The sequence below is a fragment of the Centruroides vittatus genome, unplaced genomic scaffold, assembly GCF_030686945.1.
Source record: "Centruroides vittatus isolate TY-2023 unplaced genomic scaffold, ASM3068694v2 contig_817, whole genome shotgun sequence".
NCBI classification, from domain to species: domain Eukaryota; kingdom Metazoa; phylum Arthropoda; class Arachnida; order Scorpiones; family Buthidae; genus Centruroides; species Centruroides vittatus.
Genome location: NW_027122532.1, coordinates 2769257 through 2790275, shown reverse-complemented (window position 1 = coordinate 2790275; position 21019 = coordinate 2769257). Strand labels below are relative to the sequence as shown.

Below are 21019 nucleotides of genomic sequence, written 5' to 3'. Positions count from 1 at the left end.
TAAGATCAACATTTTATAATAATAAAGTTATAACAAAATGATTTACTAGAGTAAAATAATTTATGAAAAGAGTTAAAGCACTTTTAATCACTCAATAATTATCATTGGGAACAACAGTCAAAAATGTTTCATAAGTAATTGTATTCCCTTTTTGAATAACTGTTCCTGATGATGATTATTCAGTACCATAGAAGTTTTGTTAATGCAGCACTTATGGGACGAGAATAGGGCTGGATTATCAAAAATGCTGAATTACAAGTCGTAAAGTAACTGTTATAGTATATCACTCAATTATACACAACCTTGAATAGCAGCAGAAAGGTTTATTTAACTGGAAAAACTAATGGAAAACTTTTTTTTTTCTTGGATAATGGAAAACTTGTTTTCAATAATTTTTAATGGCTTCATCAGGTTTGTTTTTCAAAAAATTGAAAATTTACATTCATTTACAATGATTTTTGAAAAATCAACCTAAAGATCATTAAAAAAAATGATTGAAAACATTGAGTTTTTTAATTGAGTAAATATTTTTGCTGCTATTCAAGGTTATGTATAATTGAGTAATTCTGGATTACTAGATGTTTTTGTATTTTTGCAAAATTTAATATGTAATATGTGATCTGAACATTACAGACATTGCTGTACATTTTGTACCAATGCATGCTGCTGCATGCTTCCAATTTGTTTACACATGCACTTTAATCAATCTGAAGACATCACAGTACATATACTTTGTTAAAATTGAATGGAAAAACCTGCAAAATTGTTAATGAACACATTGTTATCTGTGGTCTCTAGCATACTATCTGTCCAAACAAATTTTAATTTGTGGTGTACTATCATGTTAGATTTTTATCAGACACTTCCAGATTATTGTTCACTTTTCAGAAGGAGATGGATTACTGAACATTCCGGATTATTAGGTGTCAGATTAATAAACCTTTACTGTAATCAAAGACATTTAAAACTTTTTTCAAGCTTTTGTAAGTGCAAAATTGTTTTACACTATTAAAACAATTTTGTTTTTACTTGTGATTTAATATTAAAATCAAATGATTGCTGGATTATATTGGACTATATTACTAATAATATTAATAGTAGCAGAAATATAGCTCGATATAATTTGGCAGTTGTTTCCCTTTAATGTATAACTATCATGTTTTTAGATGTTGATACTTGTGATTTAATTTTGTGTTCTAAATCTAGAAAATTTTTTTTATACTGACGTAAGAGAACTTTTAACGCAATAATGATTTTCTTTATACTAATTTAGGCTCGCCAAGACCTTAATGGCTCTTATAAAGAAGTATGTTTACCAGTATTTGAACGATGTAGATTTCTGTTTTATGAACTAAGACCTGCGACAAGTATTGAAGTACAAGCTTTGGCCAAACTCAAAATTTTGAATACAGTACCAAAATGGAAACATATTACGAATCACTTAATAAAAGATCGGAAAGTGTCTAAAGGTTGATAATTATAAAATTCTTGTAGTTTTATTGTGATAAAATAAAATGTATTACAGTACAAATTACTTGTAAGCGCTTTAAACATTTAAAGTTGATTGTAACAAATAAACCAAGTTACATATATAAATTTAAGCCAGATAATTTAACCATATAAATTTTATACTTTATTGTAATTAAAATTAAGAAATTAACATTTGTTAGGGAATATTTAATGTAACTTTTAATTATAATAATAATAAAATTTATTACATGATTTATGTTTATTAATTAGGAATTATAATTTAATTAAACATATATTTAATTACATAAATTTAAACCTTTTTCTATATTATTTTATTTTAAAATTGAGCTTAATTTACCTAGTCTTAAGATTTTGAAAATTTTGTAAATATTTGGTTTATTTTTATTTATATATATCAGGAAAATAGTTTAGAAAATATTTCCTTGATTCTAAGATAGATATGTTAGGTTCAAAGATTGAAAATGCTCAATGAGTGGAAAAAGTGACAAGAACATATAGCTTTACAGAAACAGTCACAACAAGAAATTTCTCATCCTGCTGATTATAAAGACCCAAAACAACGTAATGCAAAGTTTGTGTTGGGGATGATAAAAAAATGACCATAATGTGTCACTGTCATTTCTTAAGCCACAATAGATCACCTTTCTCACTTTTTCTAGCAAATTTTTATTACAAAACAAACATTTTCAGCCTAATACAGCTTGAACCTCATGTCAAATATCACATAAAAAGAAAGTAAAAACACACTGAGTGTGGCATTAACAGTTTTTTTTATTTTTAATTGCACTTTCAATGAATTTATGTTCATCATCTTCAGGTGAAGAAATGAATTAGAATGTGTTTTATTTTTAAATTTCGTTTGCCTGAAGATGATGAACATAAGTTCATTGAAAGCACAAGCAAAAATAAAAAACTGTTAATGCTGCACTCAGTGTGTTTTTACTTTTTGTTTTTACATTTTCAGCATTCTTTAGCAGCCTGCCTCAAGTTATTGAACAAAAAAGAACGAAAAAACTAGAAAATAAATTTTGTTTGATAACCTGAGGCAAGCCACTGAAAAAGGTTGAAAATATTAATTTTTCAGAAACTGTTAGAATGATACTTAAAATATTTAGAAAGCACTTCGTCTGCACTTTTATTGATGCAGTACCTCTCCCAGTTACAGCTTACAAAACCCTGCTTCTTTCAGGCTTTATATTAGAGAATGACTGAAAAGATAACAAACTTGCGCATATTTTGTACATTGATGAAATTGTCGTCAGCAGTTGTGAACCCATTGCAAACATGGAACCACTCAAGTAGTTCTTTGATACGTGAATGATAAAGCCCAGATGTTGGATGAATAAATTAGTTGACTGAATTGATTACACTCTTCTTCCTGAATGAGGGTAAGATGCTTTATGTTTCTGTAACAACACATGTGGTATGTTGATAATCCCAGAACACATGGTCATTTTTTTAACAGTCCCAAAACAAATTTTGTATCATAATGTCTTTTGAAAATGCTACAATGCATCGTTGCTTTTCTTAAGCAGCCTGGATGAGAAATTTCTTGTGGCTGTTTCTGTTAAATCACAATGCATTCTATAAAAAAACACCTTAAATTTTAATTTAGAAATCATGATGTTTTTTAGAACCAATTGCATCTTAAAATTGAAAAATTAATTAAAATTTATAATAAATTATCTAAAGATTTAATATTAATGTATATATGTTTAGTGTCAAAGAGTAAATCAGATGGTATGGGAGTAAAAAATAAAGATCATCATGAAGAGACAGAAAATGTAGAATTGCAGCAGGGTCTTCGAAAAATTAAAGTATTTATATTTTCTTACATACATCAATTTTATATTTTTCTTATATGTTGTTATAAAAATACATTTTTATTTAAAGTATCAGCCTTCTTTTAAAAATATAAACTGTCATAAAGATGGAAATTGTTTAGAAAATGGATTATGTACTACAAATGATCTGGAAACACTTGCCCATCAAGTTGTGGAATTTGTCTTACAAGATGATAATGTAGACATTGAAATTCTACGTAAGGCATTATACTGTCAGGTAAGTACAAAAATTTTATTTAGAGGTCTTCATAAAAATAAAAAGTAAATAAAGGATTTACAACTACAGTAAAGCATTGATTATCCGACCCTGATTAACCGACTGCGTTTTAGTCGGCAAATTCAAATGTCCGCTAGTGATGTGGCGCTACAATATTTGGTTATGTCTTGGCTACTTTAATATTATTTTTGTTAAATTTTTGCATGTTTTAGCTGGCAGCATGGCTCGACCATGAAAGGGAGGCTAGTATTTAAACCAGGCCTAATACACTATACCAGGGATGGTGAACCTATGGCACGTAAGAGAAATCATCTGGCACGTAATGTATCATATGATTTCTGTCTTTTTCAATCATCCTTTCTGTTTATCACCTGATCACCTTTTTTTCAATCAGATTTTTTACATTTATTCGAATTAAAGCATATTCGTTTAATTTCTTTAAATATCATTATTCGAAGTCTAAGACATTGCCATGCATTAACGCTAAGTATGCTTACAATATGGCACACGGACTCAAAAAGGTTCGCTATCCCTGCACTATACTAATAATGTATTTTTTCATACTTTTCAGTTATCCGACCAACCCCAGTCCCCAATTAAGTCGGATAATTGATGTTCTACTGTACTAGTAAACAGTTTAATTGTTATTTTATTTATTTATACATCATTAAAATAAAGACATTCATAAGATCATTAAAATAAAAAATTACAAAGACATACATAAAATTTTGTGTGCATGAACTATTTGATTGTAACTTTCAAACTCTGCTTTGACCTTAGCTTTCAATAATAAATTTTAAATTGATGGTTTTTTCATTATTTTTTAAAATATTTATTTTTATACAATTTATTTCTTTAATCTTAGAAACTATACAATTACTTATTGTATCATTAAATAATCATTTCTCTAATGAAAAATTTGCATTCTCTATTTGAGGCTAAATAACTACATTAGATTGTTTTATTTATTTATTTGGAATTTAACTAATTAAGTACTGTAAGTGAATTAAATATCTGATTTAATTCACTTACAGTAATTTCTTGGGAAGAAAATTGCATGCAGGATTTTCAAAGATTTTCTGAAAATGTAAAGAAAAAGACAGCAAATTGATTTAGCACGTTATTTTTTGACATATGTTCTATTTAATTTAAAACATTTTTCTATATGGTGTTGCCATTCTTCTAAGACTTTCCAGCAGAAATGGATGCTCTTTGATTCTAGAAAATGTTTATTATTCAACCTTGTATTTATGCAGTATTTATGAATATACCTTTTACTGATGATAACAGTGGACTGAAAAGCCTGAAAGTGCTTGAGAATTGATGCAAATGTTGTTACAGTCTTTGGTAAAGCAGCAGATAGTGTATTTTGTACATAGTTAAATATATTTATTTTTAGAAAACTGATGGAAGAATTATAATATGAAAAATTAATCATTTATTTTAGATGGAAAGAGCAAAATTCAGGCAGAAAGGCATTGAATCAATACTGGAATTATTGAATCAAGATCATTTAATTCCTTCTATAAAATATTTTTTACTAAATGGATGGCTAGGACTTATTAAAGTTGGTGGAATGAAATGGTAAGTTCTTAGAATTCTTTTAATATTAAAATTATAAATTAAACTTATATTTTACAGAAGTTTTAATAAAAATAAATATTTATTTTAGTGAAACTTTACCTCACTGCTTAGAAAATGTGAGCCTAATTCCACCTTATGATAGAGTAATGTTAGAATTAACTTATGGAAATTTTGCCAGATGGATTATACAAGAATTAAAAACTTTAGTCTTAAATACAGAAGCATACTGTAATTCATATATTCAAGAATCAAATGTGAAACAGAAGCAAACAAAATTTAAACAGTGCAGAAAAATTGAAACAGGAGGAATTACCGTTGGATTACTTCGATCTGCTCGATTTCTATTAACAATTATGGGAACATTAGTAGGAGATCATCATGCTGAAGAAATTAGCATGCTATTGAATTCTGGTGTTTTAGCTCTACTACAAACATTAATGAGATTACTTGGTAAGTATGCATATGTTTATGTATGTATCAATGTATAATATATAAACTATTTATTATACAGTATACTTATTTCATAGACTATATTGATACTATTGCTATATTGTTGTAGTTTATGGAAGAATGACTATTTTGGCAATAAAAATATATTTATCCTTCTTATACATACATACATACAAACAAGAACTTAATGATTCTAATTACATGAAAAATAAAAAGAAAAACTATAAAATTTTGCTATACAAATTTCTTTATTAAATGTCCTCATTTTTCTGTTTGTTCTCAAATTCCTTTCAGATTTTTCTTATTAATTTCTTTTTTAATTTGTTCTCTTCTCTGAATGTGAAGGAAAATATTATATGCACCATGATAACAATATTTTTTGAAACAATAAGAATGATTTTCTGATTGGCATTCTTCTATCTGCTCAAGATGTATGCAAACTTAAACATTTAAACAAATTCTAATAATAGAATAATTGACTCAAATTATTAATGATTTATGGATTAATGTTTCAGTTCAGACATGTTGAAAAATCTGTATATTTTTTAGATGTGTATTTTAAATATATAGAATCGTAAAAACAGCTCTTTTGCTGATAGTTTTTGCGATAAAAAATTTTACGTAAAAGTTTTAGTTACTTTTAACAAGTCCAAACTTTTTGAAGTATCTTTTAAAATGTATTTAAATACTATAATACAATTGGATTATTTTATTTTATTTTTTCTATTAGATAAATTTCTTTTAGTTATAGTATTATTTTTAGATATATCCAAAGCTTTTGACAGTGTGGACCTCTGGATTCTTGAAAGAAAACTCTTTAACATTGGTCTAAGAGGAGCTCCTTTACAATGGATAATGTCATATTTATCAAACTAAATATCATGTAAAAGTCTATAATGTATGCTCAATTGGTTTTTTATCTAAAACTGGGATTCTCCAGGGATCAGTACTAGCACCATTGCTTTTCAATATTTACTTGAATGACCTATTTGAAGCTATGCCCAAAGTTAATATTATTGCATATGCAGATGATATTGTTCTAATACATTCCAATGTGCAAGATCAGTACTATCCTCAGCCACGGCAAAATTAGAGAGAACTGCCGGCACGTAGTTCTAACTGTAAGCCCACCTGTTCGGAATGTGCTAATCCATCATAGACATATCTCAATGTCATGGAGTACTGTATATGTGGATGATTTCATTCCTGTTGTGAGGTGTTTCCAATGCTGTGGTTTTGACCATTATGCGAGGGACTGTACAGACAGGCAAAGGTGTAGTCATTGTACGAAAAATCACAGTTTCAAGGAATGTGACCGTAGGCACAAGAACCCAGTCTGCATCAACTGTAAGAAAGCAAATGAGAGTCTTTCCGAAAACATGCAAAAACCGATCCATCATAAACGCATACAGCACGAATTGCACTATACTTCAACGTCTGAAACAACAAACGATCAGTAAAACAGACTATGGCCTGTAGTCAAACAGAAAGTACCACTCTGAACTGCAACAATGACAGACTATCGACTAGAGAAGAAAGTAACACAGACCAAAGACAGAAGACCATAAAACTCAGAATTCTGCAAATAAATGTGCAGAAGTGCAAGGCAGCCAGCTCTCTGTTAATTAAAACAGCTAATGATGTGGATAGTGATATCATAATGATTCAAGAACCATATACAATAGACAATAAGATCGTTAGGTTCAGAAACTGGGGGGTGCTGGCTGGACATAGTAAAACCAGGCCAAATAGCGGTATAGTGGTATGTAACTCTAATCTGAATGTAGCATTAATACCTCAGCTATGCTCAAACAGAATTTGCACTGCAGTAATACATCAGGACAACCCCATTTTCATCATGAGTGTGTACTTTCCTCCTGATGACGAAGACAAAAGCTGTGTATGTGAACTAGCAAACGTTATAAAGAAAATCGATAAAAATAACATCATTATCACAGGTGACATTAATGCTAAATTTGCTATTTGGTATCACAACAAAGAGGATAGGAGGGGCCGCTCGGTCATCCAAGCTATGGCCAACGTCTCGTTCTCTTCACCACCCATTATCATCGATCTCGCGGCTATCGTCTGCACCCACACGGCGCCCTTCATCATCGCTTGGACACCGGGCCATACCAACATTCCAATTAACGAGGCAGCCGACAAAGCGGCCCGCCGCGACCCGTTCAGTGGATCCATCTGGAAACCCCTCACGCCACGGGACTTCACCCGGGCCATACGGGACACCACCATCGCCACCCTGACGGATGCCTGGTCAGCGGCGCACCGCAACAAAGGCCGAGACCATCTTCGCCCGTTCGCCTCCTGGAACTACCGTTGCGCGTCGTCTCGCCACGCGGAGACGCTCTTGGCCCGGCTCCGGACCGAGACGGCCACGCTAAATGCCTTCCTTTACTCACGACACCTTCACGACTCTCCGGAGTGCCCCCATTGTGGCGCAGCGGAAACTACTCTTCATTACTGGCTACACTGCCCTAAATATGCCTTAGCCTGCAAGGACCTAGGCAACACGATGACCCTAAACATGTCTCTGGTGCGCATGCTGATGCCTATCTACTGGCCGCCGGCCTCCATCACTCCTAGTCACCATGTGGCGGCGCTGGAGCGCTACATTTGCCTCACTGGTCGTTTCGCTTAGCAACTGGCAACGTCGGTCGGAGAAAGAGCCGCAAAGGCTATAATCTTCATATCAAACAAGCGAAAGGAAAAGAAAGGAAAGGAAAGGCTCATAGCCGATTTAATGGACTCAAATGACCTGATATCGACAAACATGTCCACACTTCCTACATACCACACCCCATATGCGGAAGGCTGGACCAACGTCTGGCTGGTATCTGTGGAACTAGGCCACTGCATAATGAACTGTGAGACAATACTAATACCATCAGCAAGTGACCACAGGTACATCGTGACAGAGGTTTCCAATATTAACATCCCTGCCCACCAAGCCAATTTTTAGGGGAAGCTTACTAACTGGGAACTCTTCCAGGAAACCTTTAGTCAACAGTGGAGGAACTATGAATTCTCTCCGATTAACTCACAGAAAGATCTAGACAATTACACTGATTTCGTCACAAAAAGGCATACAGACGGCAAGAGATAAAGCTACCAGGACCAAAACAACTAAACGAAGGAAGACCCCATGGTGGACCGACGATTTAACAGCTCAAAAGAAAGAGATTACAAAAACCCATAGGAGAATGACCAGAAGAAATAACGAAGAGGAAAAACACAGACTAAGACAAACATACAAGACCATGTTAAAAGACTACAAAAAACAAATCAACAGAGTGAGGACCAAGGCCTGGAGAGACTTTTGTGGTAGAGCTAATGGAAACGGGCCATGGGGGCCCTATTACACGATTTTCAAGAAACGACCACGGTTAAATCTTCCAGACATCACAATAACGGAACAGCTTGACAACGAAAGAATACCAACTATCGAACAAAATATTACAGACATTATCAACTAATCACTTCCGTTTGGACCTCGTGGAGGCTGACACACCATACCGTCAAAACATTTGTTCAGAATGTAGGAACTACTTTAACAATAGTAATGACAGACCTTTCTCCTTCCACGAGGTAGAGAAAGCCGTTATGTCCCTAACTAACAAGAAGGCACTGGGACTAGACAGAATAGCACCAGAGATAGCAAGGGAAGTCTTCAAAGCAATACCACTATTGCTGGTACACCTATTTAACAAGTCCTTGGAACTGGGCTTATTTCCCAGCAGTTGGAAAGTTCGCAATATAAAGCTTATCCCAAAAGAGGATAACCCAAGTGTGCCAGGCCAATACAGATCGATTAGTCTTCTCCCAGTTTTGGGGAAGACCCTAGACAGATATGTTGATCAACAGGATTAATTGGGCTCATCTGATTACCATAGTAATCAGATGACCCCGAACCAATAGGGGTTCAGACAGGGCAAGTCAACAACAGATGCGGCTATGCAGGTCAAGAGTTTTATTAAGAGTGCATGAGAAAAAAACAAACGTGCAGTTATAGTCAGCATTGATTTCTGTGAGGCCGTCGACCACCTATGGTGGCTGAAGGTCCTTAGCAGACTGAAGGAAACTAAATGTCCAATGAATATATACAACCTCACCCAAAGTTACTTAACAAATAGGAAAGTTGTTTTTCAATCTGGAAATATTAACATCAGTAGACAGATTGACAGAGGGTGCCCCCAAGGTTCCAGATGTGGACCCAGGCTCTGGAACCTGGTGTTTGACGACATCCTTAATTCATTCGACTCCACCGAAGATGAAACGCTACAAGCCTTTGCCAATGACTTGCTACTAATGGTAGCACATAGAAATTGTGACAGATTGGCAGAACAAATGAATAATCATCTACAATATATTTACGAATGGAGCCATAAGAACAAGCAGCCAATTAATTATGATAAATGTCGAGCGCTCGTAGGCACTAGACCAAATAAAGGTAGTCTGCTACAATGGACAATATGCATATACATAGGAGACAAAAAAGTAAAAGTGGAATGAGAGCTGAAGTATCTAGGCATATTTTTCGATGAGAGACTAAACTGGCAACACCATGTCACAATGATCTGTCAAAAATCCATTCAACAGGCACACGCCCTAAAATGGATAACAGGCGTAAACTCCAGAAACAGAAAAATCATATATAAAGCTGCCACGGAACCGGCAGTACTGTATGCCATTCCAGTGTGGCATGAGGCATTGGATAAAACACATGTAAGACGACGACTTTTCTTGGCACAGAGGAAATTTGCTATTCAAATCTGCAAGGCATACCGGATGGCACCCACCAGTGCCCTGTTAGTGCTGGCTGGTATCTTACCCATTCATGTTGAGGGCAGAGCCACGGCCTGGCGATGGCTTATTACTAAAGGCATTAACATGACACAGACCAGCAAAAATGTTCCCAATAAGGATAAGGAAGACACTGACAGAGGAATATTGGACATCACAAACTACATTCAAAACCATGGACTGGACATAACGACAATGTCAACAGAAAACTACAGCCATCCACATGATGAGCAAAATTACACACTCAACCTTACCTTCAAGCAGACTACTAATATTGGAGTGACATAGAGAATATTCACGGATGGGTCGAGAAGTGAGAAAGGCACAGGTTCAGGAATAGTGGTAATGAACAGAGAGGGTAAGGCGAGATTCCAGGCTTACCTTAAAATGGCCCCACATTGTATGAACGTTCAAGTGGAGCAGTGGGCGATAGTTAAAGCAATTAAGCACATTTAGGACAACATTCATATGTATAAAGGCTCTATAGAATTCTATACAGACAGTCAAACATCTTTGAACATCCTTAAGAGCAGGAAAAAGCATACAGGCCTCTCACTCGACCTCATCAAAGCAGCAAACGAATTGGGGAGAATCAGAAAAATTCATTTTAACTGGATACCCGCTCACCAAGGACATTCTGGGAATGACCTCGCAGATAAATTAGCAAAAAAGGCATGCCAGCTAAATGGTGAACCAACCTTCACGAAAATACCTCGGACTTGGCTCAAAAACCAACTCACAAAACTAGGAAACAACATGTGGCAACAGGAATGGGATACGGTGCAAACAGGAAGGAAGACATACGCTTTTATTCCATTCGTAAACTCACGTCTCACTACCTGACACTATACCCCAGACGCCGAGACGACACAGTGCCTCATGGGGCATGGCAACTTTGCCGCATACCTCAACCGTTTTGGCATGCAAACAACAAGCACGTGTGATTGTGATAATACAAGTGAGGGCGATTCGGATCACCTCCTTTACTACTGTCCAAAATACGAAAATGAGAGACTTTCCCTCATAAGAAAGTGTATCAGAAATGGACTAAATTGGCCACCTGACCCCAAAGATATCTTCAATAACAAGGAAGTGTGGCAAGGACTTAAAAACTTTGTGCACAAAACTAAGGCTTTATGTAATACTGTAAGGAACTGAGTCCGAGCGTTATTTTTATTTTATTATTATTTTTCCGTTTTATTATATTTTGTTTGGGGCTTATGTTTATTTAGGACGAAGGTTCCCCACCACTCTCTTGTTAGTAACGAAAAAAAGAAGATAAAACAACTCATGGAGAAATAAGCGCTGTAGGAAACATCTTGTGCACTTGCGCTGCCCAGCGGAAGTAAACGGTCCGCAGAAAAAAAAATGGAGGGTGGAGTCCCCATACTCACTAGTAAAGAAATACTTGATAAACCATCTTAACATCCCAGAAAATTATGATAAATACTTTGTAAACGGTTTATAAGCTTTGTCGGAAACTTAAAGCTACCAGAAAAGAAAATTAATGTTAGCAACTAAGTATGTAAATAAGGGGAGTAACTCAGCAGAAGTGTGACGTCACCTCACAGTATAAAACCCATACGTTAACCGAAGAAGAGAGAGGTGAATTTCAGAGAGAGAGGTGATTTCCAAATCGAGGTGACTTTGAGAGCGAGCTGAATTCGAAAGCAAAGTATTTTCTGATAGAAGTCCAGATTGATAATTGGACGATCCAAGGTGTTAAAGAGGAATTCGATTGACGATTTGACGATATCGAAAGGATTGAGGAAATAGGTTCTTCATATAGTGAGGTGACGGATAGACGTGTAATTAGTAAGAGATTTTGTTCATAGTTTCTACGTATTTGATTTGTCGAATTTTCAAAGGGGAATTAATATTAAGTTAAGCTAATTAGCTGAGTTTATTGTCGGGTTGACTCGTTGATTTTCGTTAATAAATTTTGTTTGGATTATTGACATTTGTACGTAGTACGTTCTAGTTGCTAATTAAATATATTTGAATTTTTGATTTAACTTGATATTTATCGTTATTCGTACTAATTTTTCGGTGCACGCTTAAAAGCCCAGGCCTGGCAAACTAATCTCGAATTCGCGTAAAGTACCCGTTAGGTTAACAGAAGTTTTACCGACCGCAATTAGTGTCAGTTTCCTAAGATACTAAAAATAGTACTTTACAATACTTACAGCAATGAAACTATACCTTACTGTTCATGGACTACCAGGGCACAGTTCTTGTTGAACACCAGTTCCGTGATGAATAACCACTAGTCACAGTATTGTATATATAGATAATGTTATTTGTGTTTCTTACATACTAATTGTAAGCTTCGTTTGGTACCTGGTATTTTGTAATTGGTGACGCTGTACAAGTGTTGTTTACAAGTTGTATGTTCGTACGAAAGCCTACCTCTCGTTTTAGTAGGCTTTCCACTTTTTGTCAATTGTATATTTTGATATTGTATTGTATTCTATTTGTACCATACTGTTTTTATCAATAAATGCGATGCAGGCACCCTTGGGCCTCCCACGCCTTCTTTTTCACACTTTCCTATCCCCCTTTACTTCACACTTCACATCTCATGCCTTTTCTTCTTTCAATTTCTCAGAGAGCAAAGTCTGTTACAAAAAACAGATAGCTCTACTTACTCTTTAATTAAATGTTAAATGTTAAATACATTCCAATGATAACCTTCAGGCAGCACAACATGAATTGAATAACATTCTATCCATTAAATTAATATATTCTTTTCCTAAACATTCTATCCAGATTAACTAATTATATGAGTTCAAATATGTTAAAAGTAAACACAAAATGAAATATCTCTGTTTTGCAAATAAAAATAAAAATGTTAATATGGAACAAATACAAATAGAAATAAATGAAAGGAAGATAACAATATAAGATATCTTGGAATACTGATAGATGACAAACTCAGGTACAATAGAGACAGAAAATTTAACAAGACTGTTGCTAAGTTTACAGGAATAATAATGAAAATTCAGGACTTTTTATCAATTAATACTATAAAACATCTATATCACAGATGTATTGAACCAAACATTCAATATGGTACTGTTATCTGGGAATTTCAACAGATTATATTGTAAACAGATTGCAAATATAGCAATATCAACTTATATGAGTTATATACGAACTGAATCGTTATGAAACAATCTTCATTTATTACCATTGATGAAAAATAGACAACATTAAAACTTTATATGCAAAGCAAACTTTAGTTTTTAGTTTCAAACTTATAAAGATTAAAACAAACAACTGTCATCTTGATATAATGGAAAAATATTACAGGAAAAAAATACAGCAATTGACAAAACTATAACTATTTAAAACCCTCTACAAAACTCTCAATACGATAGTCTGCTCCAGTTTTCCAGGTGATAAAATATTGGAATTTGTTAAACAAAGAAATACATGAAATTACCAATCAAAAGAACTTCAAAACAATAATAAGGAAAAATCCTCTGTCAAATTTTCATAAGGTAAATCTAAAAGACAAGCAGCAAAGATTAATGAAATTGATGTATTCAGCCTGTAAATGATTTTTTTCCAAAAAAAAAAAAAATAGAAAGGAAAAACACAGGCGTTATTGTGAATTGATAAACAAATGAATCATGAATTCTGTTATGTCAAAACCCAAAGGACTAACTATAAATAAGGAAAATGAAACTAAACAATATGCCACTAGTTGTCTTTGTTTCTTTTGTTCTTTTCTTTTTTGTTTTGTTTCAAAGACACTTGAAAAAGACCAATTGGCCATAGTGTCTATACTGTAAATAAATGAAAAAATAAATGGAAGTTTGTACTTGGATTGTTAAACTTTCAGAAAAATTAGGCATTTATGTGCATTTATAGAATAAAGATACAAATTTAATCAGTTTTCCTGAAAGTTTAACAATTCAAGTGCAAATTTTCAGTAAAGAAAAGATAAATAGTTCAATTGTATTAGAATGATTTATGTTTTTAAGATAGAAAAGTTTATCAAAAAATCATACAAACATTATGCATCCTTGATTGCAGTAGCATATTTAGGATGTTGAGAATATGAGTAATGCTCAAGGAAGATTTGGGAGATCAAGGAGCATGCTTCCTGTCATTTTCTAGAGCATGTTACTCGATTACTTTAGAATTACCTTGGTTATCTAATCTTACTTAATTGAAATCACGCAGTAATCTTTATTATATTTATTTTAAAGTATCAAAACTGATCAAATTGATATTAAGAGTTGCTGCAGTACCATGAACACACCCCTGCTAAATTGTTTATGATAGTTATTATCAAAAAATATTGGGATAATTGACAAAAAAGTATGCAGTAATTCTCAAATAGCCGAAGAAACATAAATTAGGATCAAATTTCTATTTTAAATACTTTTTATTTGAACTTATTTTCATCAAAAACAATTTACATTTTACTAATTTCTGAATTATGTCTCCATTCTTTGCAAGAGTCACTATACATTTGAGTTTTTGATATGTTTGCTCAATATATTTGATGGTGATAGCACATTCAAGAACTTACATTTACTAAAAGTATAACTCAAAAAAGGACTATGATCATGTTAATATTGACATAACATCAATATTAATTTTTTAAATTAAATATATATTTAATATTTAATTAAGAACTATTTTCTATAGCAGAAAAAACATTTTTCTTTAGTTTAAAAAATAACTATTAAATTAAATTGAAATATAAAAATGTGAATTATTAATTCTTAAATTAACAAAAAGTATTTGATTTATAATTAAGGTAATTTTTAATCTGAATAAGTTTATGATTAACCAGGATTTATCTACAAAATTTTAGGTCCAGATCCCAATGGAATAACAGAAGACAAAAATACCACTTTATGTGCAGTGTTAGAAGAAACTGTAAAGAAACCAAAGCCACCATTACCTCCTTTAAGTGGACCTGAATTGGCATCAATGATGAAAATTGGTACAAGAGTTGTTAGAGGTGTCGATTGGAAATGGGGAGATCAGGTATTTAGATTTTTCACAGATAAATACAGTATATTAAGAGTTGGGTCCTAAGCCAGTTACAAATGTGGGCCCTGCTCTTCTCTGAAAGCCATAAAAATACATAAATGATATAAATAAAACCATCAATTTAACCTGATTTGTAGTTAAAGCATTTATATTTAAATTAATAGTTCTGGAAGCAAAGATTGCTTGGAGGTTAATGTAGTGTAACTTGCAACGTATCTACATGGTTAGTGGGAGTTGCAGGCTTGAGTCTCTCTCTGGGCCAATTCTTTTCTTCCAGAAAATTCTAAATTAAATTAAATTTATTATAATTAAATCTAGCAAGAGATGGTAGCATAACTGGCTACCTCTAAGCAAATTACAGTCAAACCTGTCTATAACAGAACCCCAAGGGACCAAACAATTCTTCTGTAGTAGACGTGTTTTTGTTATATATAAGTTACCTACTGTAGGCATTCCTTGATGCTATTAATAAATTTCATGATGTTACAGCATATATCAAAAACGATTGTTACTGCATTTGATGATTGAGACAAACTGCATTAATCAAATACAATGGTATCTTGGTACTTGACCAAACAGTCATCACCTGCTAGAACAAATATTTTTATTTTAACTTTAATTTTTTTCATTCGTCCGTAAAAAGGTTCTCTAAGATAAAAATGAGTAACCAATTTTACTTTACAGCTGCCTACCTTTGTCAGACAAATTATACTCAATTCAGTTCATTTTTTCATAAGTGAAAAAAAACAAACTGTATGCAGAACACAATCATCAGCATGTTTTACAACCATTTCAAGTAGATGAAGTGTTTCAACTATACATGTCTGTGACATATTAAGATTTGTTGCAAATTCACAATTGTTATTTGTCAATCTTTAACAATTTCTTCCCACAATTTCTCTTTAATGGTTTTCGGGAGCCCATATGTTTTGTATCTTTTAGTTCAAAATTTACCAAATGAAACTTTCAAATCACATTTGACACATTTGGAGTTTTGAAGCATCTTCCTCATACTCAGTATGAGTATTTTTTACTGTTTGTATGGCATGATATCCTTTATGAACTTGAAAAACATGCATAATATGCTCAATGTGCATTTTATCTGCAGTCATTTTGACTTGATTTTATTCAAACAAAATGTGATGTAAAAAAGTTTAATACAAGCTTCAAAACAAAGAAAACAATCTCACATAGGAAATAATGTGTTAAATTTCACAACTTATAATTACATCACATATTTTTGTCAAGTAAAAACAGCTGTTAATAAAAATATGAAAAAACTTTCCATTCAAATTCCAATAAAATTACTGTAATACAGTAGTCATATTTTGTTGTTCTGTATTGGGTATGTGTATTTTTTTACTTTTTTTTTCATGATTTATACATGCTAGGCTTGTAAACTTCTTGTTAAATTTTTGTTAAATCAGATAAAGATATTGATTTTTCTTTGTTTACATGTTAGACAGGTTCTGCTATATACAGGTTAATTTACATTAATTTTTGCAAAATTTCAAGGAACTGAAGAAATTTTCTGTTAATGACAAATTTTTGCTATATACAGGTTTGACTGTATTCAGTATTTAATTAATTACATTTCTATATTATAGCTCAATAATTTGACTGGTTTTATTAATAAAACCAACAAAAAACATACTTTTTTTTATATAAAAGCGTACATTTTAGGACTTTTCTGTGCCAGAAACAAGCCAAATGGCTTTGTTTGCCCTTTCATCTAAACTGAATTGTATTACTTTTTAAATTAATATTCTATAATCTTTATTTTGATGATTAGACATTACCAAGTATAAATAGTACTTGGCAACACCTAATGAGCAAAATACCACTCCCAGCATTAACAATAATAAAAATTAACAGACGGAAAGGCAATTGAAGGAAAGTTTAAACCTTTAGAAACAATTTTATAATTAATTTTTTATTTAAAAGAGAATTTTTAATTTTAATAATACTTTGTTTATTATGAATATAAACTAAACTGCATCTAAATTTTAGGATGGTCCACTCCCCGGAGAAGGACGGGTAATAGGTGAATTGGGAGACGATGGATGGATCAGAGTTCAGTGGGATAATGGCTCTACCAACTCATACCGAATGGGCAAAGAAGGGAAGTATGATTTAAAGTTAGCAGAACCACCTCCCCAACCTGAATTTGAATCAAGTTCTGAATCAGATGAAGATGAAGGTAATAATTCATTTATTATGACTGAATAATGCTAAATACTCATATATTAAATATTCTTATAATTCAAAAAATTTTAAGCTGTTATATCTAAATATACAAAAATTGCATCTCATACTTTACTCCATCAGATAAAAACAAATTATATGAAAACTGACACCAGTTTGTAAACTAAATAAATGAAATAGAAAGCTAGAAAAAAATCATAACATTAAGATGTTAACAGGACTGTAAATAGCTTAAAATTATTTGAGTTTGGTCATAAAATGTTTTGGTGATTGTAAAAATTAATGGAATCTAAGATAATGGTCTAATTTATTTCTAACTTTACTGAATTCTTATATATGTTACCAGTAAAACCTGATTTTACACCAAACTAGTTTTGCCTAGGCCAAACTAGTTTGGCGTAAGCATGTCAGGCCAAACTAGTTTAGAATTATTATTCAAGTATATTAATGGTTAATTTAAGTTCATAAAATACAAATAAGTTTATTTTTAATTTTAGTTTGATTTTAAAAGTTATTTTTATTATTTTGTTTGAATTTTTGAAAATATTTTCGAAAGTTAATTACCTTTAAAAGTGCATGGCTTAATAAAAAACAAAATACAAACTTATAAGTGCTGATTAGCTTATTTTTATTTTATAGTTTTGTACAAGTGTTGTGTCACTCCTAATCAATACCGTTTTTGGTTAATGTTACCCTAGGTATCAAAGATGGTGGTTCGTCTCCGATTCCAGCAATCAGAAGACAGGGAACAGTGGGGACGCATGTTCTAACCTAACCTAACCTATTCTAATAATTTGGTTGCTAATAATTATGGTAATTTATTAATCTTCTGACTGCTGGAATCGGAGACGAGCCGCCACCTTCGATATCTAGGGTAACATTAACCCCGTTTTTTATAATTAAGTAGACTATGTTTGAATAAATATCGTTTATCTAATTGATGCCTTTTAATTTTATTTTAACCATTAATATACTTGAATAATAATTCTAAACTAGTTTGGCCTGACACGCTTACGCCAAATTAGTTTGGCATAAAATCGGGTTTTACCAGTAACTATATAATTTGACAAAACATATATACAGGGTATGTGTTTACTTTAACATTTATCTGGGTGCAAAAGAGATTTCTTTGCAGTGCACAAGTATATTCATAGCCCATGGGAAATTTCATTAGTTTCACTATGATGTTTACATCATGGTGAAACTAATTTCAGTAAAATAAATTAATTCGAAAAGGGAACAGGTTTACATTGCTTGGCAGTTCTGCTACAATATGTAAAATTTCCTGTCTCTTTAAAGTGCAAAGATAATGAAGGGAAATCATTAACAAGATTTAACATAATGTGCAAAGAATCTCTGGCTGTAAAGTATAATGACTAACATCACATATATTAATATAAAAACAGTTAGCTTTATTTTGCTATAGTATATGTTCAAAACATCTTGTTTTTGATGCAGCTGGAAAATGTGTGTAAAATCTACATGCTTGCTTCTTGTACATCCCAACTCATTTTCCCATAAAGTATAATCATTTCACATTAATGTTGGTGAGTATAAGGCATTGTTATGGTGCTTTGCAAAATAGCAGACCCAGTAATTTTGGCTTTTATGTAAGGACATCAGTGTTACGTGTTGCCACATGATTTGTGAAGATCATATTTATAATTTGCATTTTGTTCTTATGTTCGGAAGATTTACCACAAATCTTTGGAAGTATTGCCACAGAACTTCTGCATGATTTTCATGAATTTTTTTTAAGGAATTGATTTATTTTACTGTAAACATCATAGTGAAAGTAATGCACCATTAGCTATGCATACTATCAAGCAATGCTAGAAAGATATCTTTTGCAACTAGATAAATGTTAAAGTGAGTACCTTATATTTAATTGGAAATTAATGCTAAGTTCTAAAATTATAGGCAAAAAAGAACTTAATTCTTGAATTAATTTTTAATTTTGATAGATTTTCTTGATCATGATAATTTGAAAACACAAGTATATTTGAACATGCAACCTGCTTTATAACATATGCTTAACTTTTAATAATAATATAAAAAAAGTATTTTAACTAAGTTAAATTGTGTAATAAAAATAGAATAAAAACAATGCATAATACACAAAATATATTACTCAGAATGCCAAAAAAGTTATTGTGCAGTGAGAAATTTGTAATGACATTAATGTTGTATGTACAGCATTACATAGAAGATTTGTACTTAAGTTGTATGTTCTGCATCTCTACTTTGTGATAGATGGCATTACTGTTCACTCTGATATTCTAATTTTTGGACTACTTTGTGGATTGCATAATCTCCCAAGGAAGCTGGGTCTTCTAGGTCTCAACCACACTCCTCCAGATTTTGAGACTTCTGGGGACATTTTCAGTGTTTGCTTTAGGAGAAATATGTAAAATCATATGTAAATACACACTGCAATATCATATGTAAAACTTCACTTAAATGATTTTTACTGCATAGGGTGCATTTTCAGACACCCTATATTATATTAAATTTAAAAAGAAAAAATAAAAAGTTTTACATATATTTTTTTTAAACATTAATTAGTTGATAATACCAGTAAAGTTTATTGTGAAATATTGACTCAGTTAAATTTAATTAAAGAATTATTGATCTGTAACAAGAATTTTATTTTATTTTTTTCAACATTTTAATCTGTAATTATAATTTATTTAATTTTAGTTCTTCCAATTTTGCCATCTGCATCTGAACCAGGCATGTTACTTCGTCAATCATGCTTATTGTTGTTAAGAGTACTTTACATAGAGATAGGGATTCATGCCAATGGAGCTCAGAAAGAAGCTGTCAAAATCTCTTCTAGTTTATTAAGAACAATTTTACTAATTAGTCATAAGCAAAGAGAAGGTAATTTTTACTTCTAATTAATAATAATGTGTTAAATATTTTTAATATAAATATATTATAATACCATACATAATATAAGATATAAAAATAATAATATTGAACATACAATTTACCTAGTAAAATTTTAAGTTCAAGTTTGTATACATCAGAATACACTAAAAGAAATATACATATGAAAAACTGAAATTATATGGTTATATAATTTATAGAATAAAATAATTTTTATAGTTAGTATAGTTTTTTTTTGTTTTTGTTACTTTTCTGGCTATTATGCAGCACAGGTGAGTATTGTAATTGTGTCAGCTTTTATTTTCATCAGCTTTTGCAAATCTTGACATTTTCAGATCCCAAACCCCAAAAAAAACAAAAAATTATTCTGATATTAACTCCAAAAAGATTATAAAATCTAGTAAAAAGGAATGTTTATTAACAGGGAAAATGCTTTTAATCATATTTAATTGCCAATTTTTCATTTAAAAATATTGTGTTGGTGTGTATGTATGTGTTGGCA

General features: G+C 31.9%; 1 protein-coding gene across 1 annotated transcript in view; it reads left to right on the top strand.

Annotated features, from left to right (window-relative positions):
• Window positions 1–21019, top strand: part of HERC2 (E3 ubiquitin-protein ligase HERC2) — a 191235-nt gene that overhangs the window by 67845 nt on the left and 102371 nt on the right. Inside the window, 8 exon segments of the mRNA XM_067278755.1 lie at window positions 1274–1469; window positions 3211–3308; window positions 3385–3552; window positions 5000–5136; window positions 5225–5586; window positions 15239–15414; window positions 17431–17620; window positions 20326–20508. Coding sequence (XP_067134856.1) covers window positions 1274–1469; window positions 3211–3308; window positions 3385–3552; window positions 5000–5136; window positions 5225–5586; window positions 15239–15414; window positions 17431–17620; window positions 20326–20508 — 1510 coding nt within the window.